Source organism: Telmatherina bonti (assembly GCF_933228915.1).
Source record: "Telmatherina bonti genome assembly, chromosome: 4".
NCBI lineage: Eukaryota > Metazoa > Chordata > Actinopteri > Atheriniformes > Telmatherinidae > Telmatherina > Telmatherina bonti.
The window spans coordinates 21,127,887-21,144,988 of record NC_136622.1 but is presented as its reverse complement, the minus strand read 5'-3'; the positions used below and the strand labels follow the sequence as shown (position 1 = coordinate 21,144,988).

Genomic DNA, 17,102 nt, shown 5'->3' with positions numbered 1-17,102 from the left:
GAAACTCATGCCTTGACTGACTCAGACTGTCTGCTTATATAGCTACAACCAGGTTTCTAGAACACTCTCAGCCCCCTCCTCTTCCTTGTCCAAGTTTAGTGACTGAGCTGTTAAAATTAGAAACTAACACAGCTGGTCTGGTGTGCGAGAGTTGGGGAATATTCCAGAGAGGTAGAGCAATTCTATGCTTAACCAGCAGGGTTGACTGTGACAAAAAACAATGTAAAGAATGTAGCGGTAAGGCGCATCTGGGGAGTTATGTGAAAGCGTTAGCAGCCATGAATGCCCGCTTTATCCCCCACCAAAAAGGAAAATATTTTGTGTGATCACAAAAGCCTCTCCTCTGATCTCTGTGACTTTAAAAAAAAACAAAGAAAAACAGTAAAACAAAACAAATCATGGCATCTTTTCTCTGAGAAAAAGACTAGCTTTATTGCTGATTTAATGCTTTCATTTACATACATAGTATACATATGTAATTTTGATCAAATGAAATATTTGTTGAGGTGATACTGCTGGATCAAATTAGAACAATGATAATCATATACCAGACAAAGATTTTCTCAAGTACAGCTCATACATTAGAGTTACAATTACTAGCAGAAGCAGTGAAGACACTAAATATACCACTAATGGATATGGTTTTACAAAACAGGATGAATAAATGAATTAAGGTCAGTGCAGATGTTAAGTAGTTGTACAACCCCTTTCAATGGAAACTGAGCACTGTGTTAACTGAGTAAAAAACAATCAAACAAACGAGAAAAAAAGCTGTGTGCAAAACTTTGCTAAAAATGGGACAAAAACTATACGTGGAATGCTGAAACTGTTTTTTCTTTATTAGGAAACACCAGTTTTAGAGCTGAGGAGATGGATTATTCTGGTTTTCAAAGTTTAAAGCTAAATTTTTGCTTGATATCAAATTTAAACTAAAAACAAAAAACATCTTTTTCTCCAGTCATGCTCTTTACAGGCTAACTTGTCTTTTCTTTTCTTTTTTGATACAGATAAAAAAAAAAAAACAAGGCTGTTCAATCAGTATTTTTTTTATTTATTCATAAAGTCTTTTAATCATATAATAATTTTGGGTTTGTGGGCAATAAATACCCCCAATTTTTCTCTATTTTACATAAAAAGCAATGGGTCAAGTGGTCCAAATTACTGGGGAACAAGTAAAAAAAAGTTATTTCACCCTATCCTTACTTTTGAGCAACCCAGACATCTCTTTTATAACTAAGCATGATTCTAACTTGTTTACATTATTTGATTTTTTTTCTGTTTCTTGTACTGACCACACAGATATTTTTATAACCTTTATTTGGAAACTGTTCCAGTTGCTTTAAAATTATTACTGGCATTAAATTCAAAATAGGCTTTTTTTTTTTTTTTTCACTTGCAAATCAATTTCACAGTTTCAGCATTTAATAGGTTCTCTTGGTCCTAAATTTTAAACATTTACATTTTACTGTGTCCCAACTCCTTTGAAGATGGAGTTTTAAATTGTAAAAAAGGCACATTCATACCATGGCCTTAAAAGGCATTATCCAGTCACAGGCTCCTCCGTGACACAGATCTCAGGTGGAATGTGAATGAGCAAATGGAAACTTTAGAGTTTGAAGTAGTTTGAAAATATTGCACTGGTACAAGCTTTTCCAACTTCTTATTTTGGAATGTGTAAAGCCTGTTATCATATATATTCTATGCTGAATCATAAAATATCTTCTTAATTAAAATGTGTCTTTCCTGTGTTAACTTCCAGCTCCACTTGTAAGGAATTTAAAATGTACAGAAACACGAATAGCCTCTTACAAATTCTGGAAATGAGCAATATTTAATCATATTGTTTCTAGAATTAGTACTTTTTCAGTGTACAACTGGATGTTACCTTTTAGGGCTTTGTGTGCAGATAATATTCAGCGAGATGGCTTCATGCATACGAAACAGGCATTTGTAAAATAATGTGCATATTAACACAGAGTTTGCTTTGGCTCTGCCTAAACCTAAACTCTGGCTGCTGGAATGTACCCATAAAGTCTTGACGCCACCAACAAACAAAACATAAATGGTTTTGTTTCATACATAAAGCCCTTACTTGGCACTGTGCGTAAATAGAGTAAACAGACAAATCAACAGCTCTGTGATCTATGACGTCAATTAATCTGCAGCAACTAAATACATATACACATCAACGCATGCAAATAAGATTTTTTTTAAACACGTCAAGACATATTAGTTGATTATATATTAGAGTTTCTCTACATGTAGTACTCTGTAATATTAGCACTACTTCTGAGGTGTTATTAATAAGTTACATTCGGCATAAGTAAAATAATTCCTCCATTTTGTATCAGTTTAGAAAATAAAATAGATATCTCTGTTTATCCCAGGGCAACTGTTCATTGCATACGACACAGCCTCTTTAGTACCTGTGAAAAAAATGAAGTCTTATTACACACAGATTTTTAACACTCTACCCTACCATATATGTAGTCAAAGGAGTTGACAGATAATAAGAGATAGCAAAAACATTAACCAGAGTGACACCAACCTGTAATAATTGGGTTTAAAAGGGCCATTCTTGTTGAGGCCCATGTATTTGGCCTGTTCGTCAGTCAGCTCTGTCAGGTGGGCATCAAAGTTTGGCAGGTGCAGACTGGCGACATATTCATCTAGGAACAGACAGGTATTGTAATTTACACTATCTATAAACTGTACATGGGCCTCTTAATGGTGTATTTTTTGGTAAAGTCACAAGATGGCAGCAGTGAGCAACATGGGTGAACCCATTTACCCATTTTCTTGGGAAGAAGATAAACATCCTGTTTGTAACGTCCCTCTGGAGCATTATACAACTCAATCAATGCCAGAGCCTACAGGTGACAAAGAGCACACAATGGCTACAAGACCCAGAAGCAGTGCCAGAAAATGACATTCCTGCAGAAAACAATATTACTAACCTGAGTTGTAGCAGTGATAGACAAAACAAATGTAGGCACTGTGGAGCAGCTCAAATTTAGGAGGCGACCCTAATAACAGAATGCATACACAAAGTCCATTGTAGCCTCTGCTCACTTTTTATTTTAAACATTGAATTTTAAACATTGAATTGAAACACTGAATTACAAAGCAGTGTTTTGGGTTTAACTTCCAGAGTTTCCATGCTTATTATTTTTTATCAAAAGAATTCTTTCGATTCTAAGGGGCGCAGTTTTGCAGGATATAATGCTGCATTATAAGGGACATTACCTCTGCAAGTAGAACAACTCTCTTTCCATCAGGCCAGATGATGTGATCAACCTGAGAGCGAACCCTTTCCCAGGTCAGTTCAGGGCTGCGCAGACTTGCCTAAAAATATAACAGATAAATACCAGTAAAAAGACTGAAGGTAGAGATAACAAATTCACAAAGATGAACCACAAATTTAAACCAACAAAACAACTCTTATTAGTCAAACAGCAGACAAAAGGCATCTGGAGATGTCCTGTGTGTGTTACCTGAGACCTATATCAGTAGTTTTTGCAGTGTGGTAGGCATTGTCCCATTCCAGGAGATTACAGTCATTGGGTAGATATGTAGTAAATATCAAATTAAATCCATATAATTGGAAGGATCAAAAAAATACCAATGAAGGCATTTGACACTCCCCTCGGGGGATAAATAAAGTATCTTTGATTCGATTTGGTTTGATTTGACAGATGCTTCACAAGCACACTACAGGAAATCTATATATTTGTAAGAAGTACAATATGTGAACTCAATAGTTAAAAAACTTGTATGATCCTTATGACATCCGCTTTTGCCATCTACCAACATCAGGTGATGCTCATGGTGCAGTAGTTTGGTATGCTATAATTTAATTTCTGCAGAATATCAAAATCCTGCAGCATATCCTTGAGATCATCATGCAGGATGGCTTTTATGCTTTATAAGTGTATATCACTGGAAGGCACAAGCATTTGTACTAATATGCTACAGAAAATTAAAGCGTGTTAGACTAAGAAACAAAAAATTCCACAGTTTAGTGACCATATTAAACCTTCAGTAAAGGGGAGATTAAGGAAGTCACTCTCTAAGGGCTTGGATTTGAACTGAGAACTTAAATCCACAGAAATCTAAATGCGGTATTAGACATGAAGGCATTTTTGTAGAATTTACAGGATTATGTGTAACCACAAAGAAAAAAAATGTTTAAAAAAAAAAAGAAAAACAAAAATGTGTAAGTGGCAACTCTTTTTGGTGTTTGTTATTTGTTAATGGGTGCATCAAACTGTACAATTTTATGAGTTTTGGGCTCTTCTCTCCTTTTTTTTATTGTTTTGTATACATTTATTATTTTGGATCCCAACTTTCAATCCTGTGCATGGTTTTAAGCTAAAATCTTAAGTAGAAATTCTCTGACAACATTGATGATATAAAACACTCACACACAGACAAGCAAAATCACATTACCACATCTATCTCCGTATTGGAATGTCCCATATTGCAGACGATACAGCCATTCTTCATTCGGTCAAGCTGTTCTCTGGTAACAACATTCTTGTTGCCTGTATTTTAAAAGAAAGTTTTATAAGAAAGCCTGTAAAGCCTGTAAGTAACTGTAGATGATAAAACAGAATTTAAAAGCCTGATTTTGTCTGATTATTTAATTCACTACTACATCTTAAATTGGTCAGCTAGCCCACAGAGTCACTGAGTATTTGGGCATTTGGATGAAGTCTGGTTACAAAAAAATCAACAGGAATATTTAAATGGGACATGTATTGGCGTGTTGGAATCATTGTGTTCATCAAAGCAGAAGTAATGGATGTCACTGCATGGAGCACAGTACCAGTGCAAGTTATCACCACGTCCATCTGCCGGATGACCTCGCTCAGTTTGACCACTCGGAAACCATCCATGCTGTGTGGATATGCATTTAGATAAACAAGGCAGAATTGAAGCCATTTAAACAAATGAACAATAACTGGAATCACATGTAATTCAATGAACAACACAGGAACAAAAGCTTGGGCAGCATAGTTATTGATGGAGTCGTGCTGAATGGTAATGGGTAGTGACTCACCATGCCTGCAGGGCACAGATTGGGTCAATCTCTGTTATGCACACAATGGCGCCAAGGGCTTTCAGAGCCGTACAGCAGCCTTTTCCCACCTACAAATCACAAGATTATGTCATAGAAATCTGTTGCACCAATGATTTTCCAATCATCCCATGTAAAGTTAAAATATTTTAATTCAAGAAATGAGTCACCTCTCCATAACCACACACAACCACTTGTTTCCCTCCAAACATTATATCTGTAGTTCTCTTCAGGCTGGAAGAGACAAGCAAAATAACAGAAACAAATCACTTCAGACCATTATCACACTCCAAATACTGAAAATGTTTACATAATCACAAGAAAAGAGAAAGAAAGCATGATTGCAAAGAATGTTTTTTTCCTCCTTGACTGAATCTGCTTACCCATCGAGGATGGATTCACGGCAGCAGTAAAGGTTATCAAACTTCTGCTTGGTAACAGAGTCGTTCACATTCATTGCAGGGACACACAGCTTGCCAGCCTTAGATAACTGGTACAATCTGAGAGGACACATGGGGAAACATGTTCAGACAGATCAGCACACACCATGTGTAAGCACAGAGCCAAGAAAACTGAGATGTAGCCCTGCATGATCTTTAACTTTCCAGAGCGTCTGGCTAATTAAGTCTTTGGAGAGCTGTATGTACAATGCTTGTGTTGCAAGTAAATAAGCTGTCAGGTTTTTCACACAGCCTCCAGTCAAAAACGACCAATGTCATTTACTGTCCACAATGTCACTGTGTGTCAATACTAATATAAATTATGTAACTCCTGGGATACTTTATCTGCTGACACCATATACTGTATATTATTCATCAGTGACAGCCTTGGAACTTTAGGTGGTCTTAACGCAGTACTGTCTAAAGAACAAATGACTCAAATGTCTCAGTCAAATACACTGCTGTAACAGTGGATTTTGTTCTATTTTCCAGCAAATGTTCAGAGCATTTGTCCAAAAAGTCAGAGGGCTAACAGGCTTTACCAATGGCAAACATCTTAGAAATCCATTACATGTGGCATAAAAGTGGTTTTTCTATCTGTAATTATAGCTGTGACCATCATCTGTGATTTTCCCGATTTATTTCATTTTTCTATTTAAACAGGAAGACATCCCAATGAGATTAACAACCTCTTTTATAAAGGAGTCCTGGTCTAAGATAGGCAGTAGCAGATACAAAAAATACAAAACACAGGAACATTAATTCATTCATTCATTTTCTAACTGCCTAATCCAATTCAGGGTCACAGGGAAGCTGGAGCCTATCCTAGTAGTCTTTGAGCAAAAGACAGGGTACACCCTGGACAGTTTGCCAGTCCATTGCAGTTGAACACAGGAACATAAGTTAGCCAATTAAAACACACACACACACACACACACACACACACACACACACACACACACACACACACACATACACACACAAAGAACAATCGAGAAAATTACTTTATTAGAACATTATGTAAAATAAGTGCAAGTTTTGGAGTCTGTTTGGATTTAAAAGTGCTCCATGCAATTAACAAAGTCAGTTTTCAGTCTTTCTGCAACATATTCCAAGTATACAGTGCAAAATGAGAAAAAGCATTTTTACTTATTAAAACGTCCTAAATGTTTGTTTTTTTTTACCTGTAGGTTCCTCCTAATTAAGCCCTGCACCTATAACCCATCAGATGTAAGATCCTCTTACCGGTGAACACCAGTAACACTCTCCTCTACGATGCCCCGGACCTTTTTGAAGACACTGGGATACTTCTTGTACACCCAGTGGGTTAAATCTCCACCATCATCTAAGATCTAAGAAAAACAAATCAGAATAAAAAACAAATACTGGTTCTAAAATTAGAACAACCCAAAAATAAATGGGTAAACAGGAGAGTCCAGATGATACCATATTGGCCTGCCAGCCCTCAGAGTTGACACAGCGATCAATGCACCACCAGAAGTCATCCTCTGATTCACCTTTCCATGCAAACACAGGTATGCCTGCAGGAAAGAAAACACACATGATGAGCGACAAAAATGTGAGTGGAGGGTCCATTAGAGTGCATTACAGAGTAAAAGCATAGGTGTAAAACTGCTGTTGTTCAGCTTCAAGGTACCTTGGTTCATATAACTTTATTATTTAACAAAGTAGTTAAGACTAAATTAAGCCCATTTTTTGTCATCTTCTGTAGACTGTACACAAAAGATAAAACACTCTTTTTTTATTTTAAAAAAAAAAAAACCCACAGCATTTAAATAAATTTATTTTTGAAAACATGACCACAAAATACACAATGAGATTTTAGCTTCAATTTCACTAAACTTTTAAAGTAATACATAAAGCACAAAACACGGGAGCTTTTTGTTAAGTTTAAGTGTTTTCTGTAATTTATTCATCTTGTTCAACTTAAAAATGCAGCTGCATTGTTCATTTTTATTTATTTGTTTGTTTGCTTGCTCAAACTGTGGCTACTGCACAACGGGAACATCATATCTTTAAATCTATGCAACAATAATATTGTACATTAACTTCTTTTAAAATTTTATTGTGAGCAGCCAACTTAAAAAAAGAAGAGAGAATTGGATTTTACCTGCTTCAGCAAGTGCAGCAGCCACCTCGTTTTGAGTGGAATAGATGTTACAGGCAGTCCAGCGACACTGAGCCCCGAGGGCCACCAGTGTTTCAATCAGGACCTAAAAGGGTACAAGGGAATGGATACAATGGAACAATGGATGCGAATGCACATCAAGAAAGCAGAGGTAAGAGGTGGGAAGCTTCTGAGGAATTTTAAGTAAATGGTATGAGAGTACATACAGCTGTCTGAGCAGTGATGTGGGTACAGCCCACTATCTTTGCTCCAGCCAGTGGCTTTTCCCCCTGGGCTCGTTTCCTTAAGGAAATCAGGGCCGACATGTCTAAGGAGGAACAGAGAACAGCAGTTAAAGATAACGGAACACGCTTTTACACCAGTTTGATAATCATATGGGAAAATTGTTTCAGACATTTTCACTAAAAAAGGCAAAATTGGGTATTAAAATGAATTATTATCAGCATTTATCAGATAGTCATGAGTGGGCATGCAATAAACTGGCTGGTCAGCCAGCGAAAGTTTGATTTTAGGGTCAATGTGGACATCCTGAAGGCTGCTTAGAAAAGTCAACTGCCCACGAATATGATTAAGAATCAGCAGGCTGAGAAAAATGGCAAATCCTTTAAAACTACAGAAAAACAATCCCTTTACATGTAGTGTTTGTGCAGTAAATGCCTGTAAAATGCAAGACTGATTAAACATCATCAGTATCAGATGTTGCTACTCAGGTTTTAAGCCTCAAGAAAAACTATTCAAGCACTCATATCTACTTATCCATCGCACAGACAATGTGAACAGTCAGCAAAACATGAGTGAAGAGTATACAAAAATCTGCAACCTTTAGATAAGGGACATGGAGAAAACCTAATAAATACTAATCGGAATTGATGGAAAGATCTCTGATCATGTTTCCATAATAACACTGACACTGCCTGAGCCCTGGCTCAATAAGAAATCAGGAGAAGAGGACTCTTAAACACAACAGGTCACAACAGGTAACTCAAAGCTTTTCTTTGTGTCAGTGCTAATGATCTGGTGTCTATTATTCCTGACCACCTGAAAGTACATCACAGAACAACTGTGACACTAAAACTGCATACAGTACATACACGAATGCTCTGTTGTGTCAAACAAGCCATTTCAGGGATTAATAAAAAATTATCTATTATCAGTGTACATTACTTTATATCTACATTTAGATTTAAAGGGAAAAAAATTGTAACCTGGTTTTCTGAGCTCATAATGTTTGCCAGAGTCACATATACCTTGGGCAGCGATTTCAATTTCTCGACGGCCAAATTCAGCCTGTTTGATGTTCTTCACGCAGAAATCGTTGCTACCGTGGGTGTTGACCTGGGCTTTGTCCCGGGGGGAAGTTTCATCATCGGAGCTGTCAGTGTAGGATGCAGCTGAGAAATGGAAACACAAAAGATCACTTTTATAGTAAACGCACAAGAGAGCCAATTATGAAATCTATACTTCAAAACTATTGTGCAAAAGGGGGAGCCTTTGTGTGCGTTGTCTGTGTGTGTTCGCCTCTGTGTGTTTGTCCTACATATGTGTAGCACTTAAATAGAAACAGATTAAAGTCTGAAAAACGTGATGTTCAGAAAAATGATCTGAACCTAAAGCTGAGTAGTTAGAGGAAAAGTTCAGATAAGCTGTACCTGAGCTGTAGCTGTCTGTGGAGGACTGCGAGATGGACCGTGAGAGGGAACGCCGGCCTGCTTTAGTCGGGTACTTGCTGAACTCCTGTTTGTCTTCTGCATTTGCAAACTGAATCTGGAGAGAACAGCGCAAAAGACTAAATTACATAAAAATAAAAAATGTCAAACAATCCAGACATTTTGTGAGTTACTGTTTGTCATATGTGAGTCTGAAGAAAAAGCAACATCTCAATCACATATTCTGACTGTATTCTATAATAAGCTTTATATAACATGTTCATACTGTTTCTATTCATGTTTGAAGTCATTTTGCTGTTCCAGTTTCAACACTGTCCTTTCAAAAAGGAAATCAACTTGTTACAGTAAATCACAGGTGGATCAGGAAAAAGGGAGCTGGCGCCTATTTTTAGATGTTCTTTTTTGTTCTGTGATTTATGCTTTGTTCAAATACACAGGCTTGAGTTGCCGTTGGTGCTGATTCATGATGTGAAGCCAACCCTTCAAAGTGTCCATGATCAAAGAACTGGAAACACATTAACTTGATCACCAAACCGTTACCTTGTATGTTTTCAGGCCTGGCATTTAATAAAAGCATTTACTGCTCAAATCTCAGACTCTTCTTTTTTCTTTTTTTTTTTTTTAACTAATAGTGTGTACATTAAAAAAAGGCTTGAGGGAACACAGTGTTACAGGACAGCGTTGCAGTAACTCACTAACTCAGCATATAACAGACACAGGAAGACTGCAGGTGCACATCAGAGACCTTGTAATGTTCTTTTAATTTGCATGCTATTTTCAGTGTTTTGATGTATCCATCAGTATGATTTTTGCAAATAAAGCTCCTCAGGCATCCATCATGTGCGGATGGATTGGAGAATGAAATCAATAATGTCTAAAAAATTGCTAAAAATCTAGTGAGGTGTGTCATAAAGACCTTCCAAGTACAGTCTCTGTCTGCTTTTCCAAAAATTCCAGTGTCACCAGTCTTTTGGGGAACTGTTTAACATAAAAACATTGTATAATGTCACGCTATCATTCTGGTTGTCAAATCAGGAAGCATTGCAGCTATTACCCAAATTCCTCCCCTCATTGTGTCCTCCTTAAATCCCCATCATTTGACCTTTCTTTCAAGGTTGCATTAAAATGTTACTTTACACTAAGTCAGTTTGCATAGCTTCTACATTCACTTGCATTTAAATACCTTCATTCATTGAGACAAATCTGAGGGATTGCCAGAGTCTCTTATTTTCAATGTACATATCCTATGTTTGGAGTACAAACTAACAAGCAGGCCAACAGAGTTGACACAACATACAGCTGATGAATCCAGGACATATGAATCCCAGACTAACAACACACAGGAGGGTAACATCTGAGTGACACGTGCACTCCAGCACATACGCAGACCTGGAATAAAGACATGACAGGTGAATCTTGTTATCAAAGGTTACAGCACTGATGAGTGATGACACATTATATAAATACAAAATGTGAATGACTGAATATTTTTAATGTCAAAGTTGAATATGGAAAGTAAATATGGCTCAATGACATGATTACAAAAGCTGCAGCTGAATGAATGAGGTTGATGCAACACTGTCGACGATAAAAATGGACTCATTTTTAGCAATAACGCTGACAACAGGAGTAACTTTATTGACTTAATGTTTATACCTCACAGTCCTTCCTCTTTCTACTGACACCTGGGCTTGAACAACTGTGTGAGTAAAAAGTAACTCAAGAAGCTTGGGAGACAGAGAGAACTGACTAGATCTCTGCATGTCTCTGTTTTCACAACTGAGAACATGTCCTGTCTCATGTGCTTGTAAAATAGTACATCCATGTTTACTTTGCATCAGCTTGTACTGTTGTGGATTCAGCAGATATTTTGGACAGTCTCTGCACTCATCATTCTTAGTAGCCATACAAATCAGATGATCATTCTCTCATTTTGTGAAAGAATGAAGCAAAATGAGGTTAATCAAAGTGCGGTTGAAGACAGCATCATGTTTCTGCTACCCTTACACAAAAGCTTCTCCATAAGATGAGCTGAGTGAATAACTTTTTGAGGACATAGCAAAGAAAAACATTTCCTAACTTAGAAAAAAGAAGAAAAATTGTTACAAGCTTCAAAAAATAATCCAGGGTGTTCAGTGTGTGGTATATCTAGAATCTTATAGTAAATAAAAAAAAAGTGTGGAAGATAAATTCCATGGGTCTAACAACAGCAACTCACCCTTTCTTTGGCGTGCCCATGTTTGTGTGCCATAGCTGCCAGTCAGTGCCTGCTCTCTCCAGTTTTCCAGCCAACCTCCCTGAGCCTCTGTGTCCTCTGTGTGATGGTACCAGGTGTCCCTGATGCTATTATCCCAGAACACACCCTGAGCAGAGCAGGGGGGGGAGGTTCCCACCTACTACTGTGATTTCTAATGGCTAACCTGGACAGAGTAGAGGAGAGAAGAGAGGCCTAGACAGAAAGGGGAGGTCGATTTCAACTGAGCCTCTCCCCTCTACTTCTCTCAGTCTCTCTGGCTCTGCCCTTGACAACTAGGTGTGAAAGTTGGAAAGTTTCTTTTTATGGGGTTTTTTTAAGTGTAGGGAAAACAGCAAACATGCTCAAATCATATGTCTTCAAGGATAAAAACACATTTGCAGCAGACTATGCTTTCAGCGTGTGCTCCTAATTTGCACCACTAAATACAAGGGGATTGACAGGAAGAATTAAACCCTGTCTCCATTAGCCTTCTGCTGCATCAATAGGCATCCCTCTAGTACCGTCCTACAGCTAAAAATACCCTTTCTCTCTTAGATAGCAAGCCAGGTCACAGAGTTAAGCTGTACAGTGTGACTGCTTGTCAGTGGCGGGCCTGACATAAGGGAACACCAACTACTTAACCAGACACGACTAGAGCTCTATAGCACCATCTAACTGTAATCCACATAGATCTCTGGTACTGAGTGCTCACAGTGGCTGGATTCAACAGGTCTGACACACAGGTATAAATACTGCATACACAGTGAAGCAAGACTGAAGTCAAGCAAGTGGAGGTGTAGCTCTAAAATCAGTGCACTTCTGTAAATATGCAAAGGTGCCTCTCAACACATGCATGACTGATTGCACTGTGTGGTGAAAAAAAAAACATGTACGGTACTAATCCCTCTTTCCTCCAGAACTGCATGACCTTTAGCTGAAACTATGACTTCCAAATATTAGCAAGGTAATGTGCTGCTATATTTTATGGACAAACACAACAAAATGCAGTGACACAAGTAATTAATCACTTTTTAATCAATTTATTGAAATACACGTTGAAAATAACAAATATTATATTTAACCCTTATTGGCTTGTGCCCGTGGTGAAGGCACTTCAGGTCTTGATGGGTTAAACAGGAGAGATCCAGTGTAAATATCATGGGCAGAAGTGAGAGCATAGTTGATGAAACGATGAAACATGTCAGTATGGATGTGTTAAATTTCTCAGTATGTGGTGATTCCCCCCCCCCCCCCCCCCCCCCCCCCTCCAGTGTTTTTAACTATTGTACAGATAGTACAGACTTTAAATAAACAGTATAGAGAAACTGCTATCAATTTTTTGGATCGAAATAAAGCAACATAGTAAAAATATTTCCTTGTTTAAACGATTATTACATAATCATCTAATCATGATCATTTGAGTTGTTCTGGAATTATTCATCACAGTTTTATGTCACCTTAATGACAACGGCTGGATTAAAACAGAAAAATGCTGCAACAGAAAGTTTGAAGCGTGTATCACCTAACTGTTTTCACGTCCAGGTTATAATTATAATGTCTTTAATAATATGATGATTACTTAATGGGCGCCTTTGTGCTCAGCAACATGTTACTCCAGGTGTATGTGTAATGATTAAGATGGGTTGTTGGAAATGGGTGTTAGGTGTGTGTGTATGCGTGTGGGGGGTGAGTGGTGGGGTGTTCTTTTTAGTCCTTTTTATAATGGGTAAACACATTGTGCTACATTTCTTTAACTGAAAATTGTTTGACAAAGTTTGATTAGGTTTGATCATGACACAAAATAAGCCCAATCATTTGCAGAATCGTAGTAAAAGTCATGCACATTTCATCAGTCTAATGCTTTCCTTCACCTTCAAGAAATGTTTTCATAATCTTCAGCTCAGATCCCACATTTCTGGTCCCACATCAAATGTTTTCAAATATTACAAATATTCAAGAGGTTTTATATGTAACTTTTGAATCAAACCGTCTCTGGACGAGTTTGTTTCTCTTATGTAAATGTTTTCACCTCTTTGTTTAATCCCACTGGAAAGAACATTAAAAACTAACTTTGTCCTTGTCTATAAATCTCTGCTACAATGTTGGCAGAAACCTAGCAAAAATAAGGATTCTACGTACAGCAGCTCACACCCACAGGGATCAATAAAAAATGATGATGCATGAACAAATTCAAAGTGAGTCCCTTTCCCAGGGGGGGTGTTGCATAACTACTACATGGATTCAAGCAGAGGGAAGGCAGAGAGGTGGTGTTGTTTGACTCATCCACCACTGCACTCATGTCTAATTTGTTACATTGATTGTGTTTACTCACTGTCTCTTTTTGGTCATGTGACAATGCCTCTTTCAATCAACAAACACCCAAGTCTTCCTCTTCACACCTGCACTTTTCTGGGATAATAACTAGTTTTATGTTTCTGTATTTTTACTTTTTAAATAATTTGTAGTAGCTCTAACTCGTTTATTTTGTCAGGCAAACAGGTGACTCACTTTGACACTAGGCTTTCACATTTGTTCATAAGGCACAGCTTTGTTTTCATAAGCGCACTGCACATTCCTATCATCCAATATGTTTTGAACCAGGCTCCCTGAGGCGGCTCACAGTCCACACATTATTGCCTGTCAGATCGGGGGTCTGACTTTATATTCTGAAGTCTATCAACCCTGCTGCTGGGAAAAAAGGCATTTTGTGTATTTTGATTTTTTTTCCCCCCATGTTTTCTCAATTTATGAGTGAAAAAACAACAATGATTAATACCAATTAAGGTCTTAGTATATAACTGTTATGGAGATCTACTGTAGCAACAAAAAGGCTTAATATTCATAACTATGTTTCAATTGGTAGAGAAATGTATAAGCATCAGAACTGTGCATTTTCATCACATTTGAGCAAGTCTTTAATACATGCAGATGGTGCAGTTTCTCTGTCATGTAGCACGTCATGACTCTATAGTGTCCTAGAATGGAGAAAAACCAATATGTCTCTTTGTGGTGATGTGGACGTTTCTTCTACATGCATGGAAGAAGAGCTGTCTATTGATGAATCAGTCTGTGCTTTTCCGTCAACACTGTCCTGCTTGGTTCTCTTTTCTGGGGATTTTTGAAGTTGACAAATTCTGTGGGTTTTTTTAACATTTCTGACTGATTTATGAGTCAGTTCTTTATGTCACAACTTTTTTTTTTTCTTTTTTTTTTAAAAAAAGGAAGTCTTTTTCATTTGAACATCAGATTAAATAGTATACACTCATTCAAATCTAAACAATGTTTGAAAGTCCACACCAGCCAATAGAAAGATGTAATTGTGACACATGAAAAGATATCAATATAACAATCAATAGCATTTTAAAAGCAGAGGGATTAAAAATTGTAACCTGTTTTCAAATAGAGCTTTTGGAAATATGACATATATTTTCTCACAGAATTTTAGAGAGAGAATTAACAGAAAAAAAGAAAAAAAAGGATGAAAACTCGACTCATATCTTCTCAACATAGGAGCAGCTGGCTTATGAGAAACAAAAACATAAGCCCTCAACCAGCAAGCGGATAAACACATTAATATTTGTTTGCCTTCTGTTTTCAGCTATTACACACAATGATGGATCTGTAATGATGAGCAGCCCATTGATGAAGGTCTCCCTTTATATGCTATTTCATAACAGCTGCAAAATTCAAGGTCTTTTCTTAGTTACATTGTGTGCTGCTAAAACATTTCTCTCCTGCTATTCAGACTGCAAACACAAAACACACATAGGCACACTTTAACTAATTTAAAGCTGATCTCATCAACAAGGGATTCAGTACCTAAGTGATTAAGTTTAACAAGTTTAATTTCCCCACCCCTTCACAGCAATGTGACATGTTGGGTTCATTTTTTTTCACAAAGAAATGAGCTTGCACTTCATTATGTCCCTTATGCTTAGCATGCAGACCCCCACAACCCTCTCTGAGCTCAGGTATATTAACCCATGCATTTCTCAACTTTGCTGAGGCCTTAAATCAGAGGTTTAAGAGCTCAAATTGGCATGTAGCTGTTTCCAAACTCCAGGATGTTGTCCTGATATTAAAAAAAAAAAAAAAAAAAAAATAAATTTACATGTACACAAACAAAAAGGATACAGAAAAACACATTTGAACAGAAATTCCCTCTTGGCATTAGCTCCTTGTAATTATATGTTGTTACCTCAGTAATGACATAGTAAAAACTTTAGTTAGACCAACAGCTACTACATGATAGTAGACAAAGAACTGCTTTCCTTTCTTTATTCTTCTTTCTAGATGATTCTGAGCATAAATAGTAAAAAAAAATTTAGAGTAAATTTGCAACTTATCATTAAGGCATCCGTGATGAAAAACTTTGGGTGGAAATATCTCATTTTATTAAAGAAATAAAACATAGCAATTTCTTAGTAAATCATTGGACTACCCTGCTTTGCTGTCCCGTACTGTTTTACTGCAGCACAGTTCTGCGTACCAACGGGAATTTATCCTCCCGACATGTGACTGCCTGGTCTGGGCCCAATGGCAGCGAGTGATGTCCTGCTTCACGTTTCTTACCTTCTTGACGGATTTCAGCGTGGGCACTGCAGTGAACGCTGAGGAAGGCGCCTCGCCAACATTCATGTTCACATCACTGCTGTTCTTGCTGACGGTCAACGCAGAATATTTCTCCGCAACGTTTTCAGTCTCCTTGACGTATTTCGTGGCTTGTTTGACCTCAGCTTTGCTGTCCACAACCGAGTCTGTCATTGCGCCCAGGTGATTCTAATACTTAAAAAAAAAATGAGCTGGCTCTCAGTTGACTTTTAGACTAAGCTCTGTCCTTCGCCTTCTTGCTCTCTTAAGCTTCGTGGCTTAAAATACCTGAATCGACCATTAAGCAGTAAAACACCAGACGAAATTCCGAAAAAAGATAGAAACTGTTTCTGACTTTCAGCCTTGGTGCGTTCAGAAAAAGCAGCACTAGCACTTGTTTCGCTTCTGTGGTTCAGCTGTCACCCACAGACACCAACATCTGCGGTGGGAGGGGGTGATCTGACGAGGCTTCGCCCCAGCAAGTGAGCAGTGTTGTGGGCGTGAACATCCAGTGAGCGCCCCTGGAAGGCTGAAAAAAAACACGAGGGACTCACAGATGAGGCTTGTGATTTGTTACCCATAGAAAGGGTCAATTAAATATTTAATTGTTACTCATATTACTTATTTGTTAGTTGGCGTACGCACTGATGGAAAGTTTCCTTTGCCCTAGGTTAAGGTGTCAAGGAGGCAGACCATAAGACCCGCCCTCTTTCTTATGATTGGCTGATTGTGCCGCTAAACATCAAAAATTGCCGCTTCTGATTGGTAGAACCTGGCAACCACAGTGTTATAACTGAAAGGTCCTGTTGAGGGACCATGTTGTATGTGAATTTATATTAGTTTATTCATTTATATTCTGTACCGCTTAGCCAGCAACTAAGCTTTGAGGAAAAAAGGAGAAAAAAGCTAACCTTGAACCTTGACAATGTTTCTTTGTGGG

The 17,102-nt window shown here is 37.7% G+C and overlaps 1 protein-coding gene across 2 annotated transcripts; it reads right to left on the bottom strand.

The window, feature by feature from the left end:
- Positions 1 to 1,512: 1,512 nt before the first annotated feature.
- On the bottom strand, positions 1,513 to 16,484 carry ahcyl1 (adenosylhomocysteinase-like 1). 2 transcript variants are annotated; one of them, XM_079239881.1, is made up of 17 exons: positions 16,145 to 16,484; positions 9,319 to 9,433; positions 8,917 to 9,060; positions 7,876 to 7,976; positions 7,652 to 7,754; positions 6,967 to 7,061; positions 6,766 to 6,872; positions 5,464 to 5,580; positions 5,251 to 5,314; positions 5,063 to 5,151; positions 4,829 to 4,899; positions 4,450 to 4,544; positions 3,247 to 3,345; positions 2,958 to 3,026; positions 2,792 to 2,870; positions 2,549 to 2,669; positions 1,513 to 2,426 (listed from the first exon to the last, which is right to left on the bottom strand). In XM_079239881.1, exons 1-17 carry the CDS (start codon positions 16,334 to 16,336, stop codon positions 2,420 to 2,422), a joined length of 1,668 nt encoding a protein of 555 aa, XP_079096007.1. In that variant the 5' UTR covers positions 16,337 to 16,484; the 3' UTR covers positions 1,513 to 2,419. The 2 variants fall into 2 exon arrangements, with proteins under 2 accessions (XP_079096007.1, XP_079096008.1); XM_079239882.1 differs by lacking the exon at positions 16,145 to 16,484 and adding an exon at positions 11,555 to 11,569.
- Between the last annotated feature and the right edge of the window lie 618 nt (positions 16,485 to 17,102).

Coding starts and splice junctions, on each gene's coding strand:
- ahcyl1 (XM_079239881.1), bottom strand. CDS start 16,336: ATGACAGACTCGGTTGTGGACAGCAAAGCTGAGGTCAAACAAGCCACG. Junction 9,061..9,318: donor CACAGACAGCTACAGCTCAG/GTACAGCTTATC, acceptor TCCATTTCTCAG/CTGCATCCTACACTGACAGC. Junction 4,545..4,828: donor CGTGGTGATAACTTGCACTG/GTACTGTGCTCC, acceptor TTTAAAATACAG/GCAACAAGAATGTTGTTACC.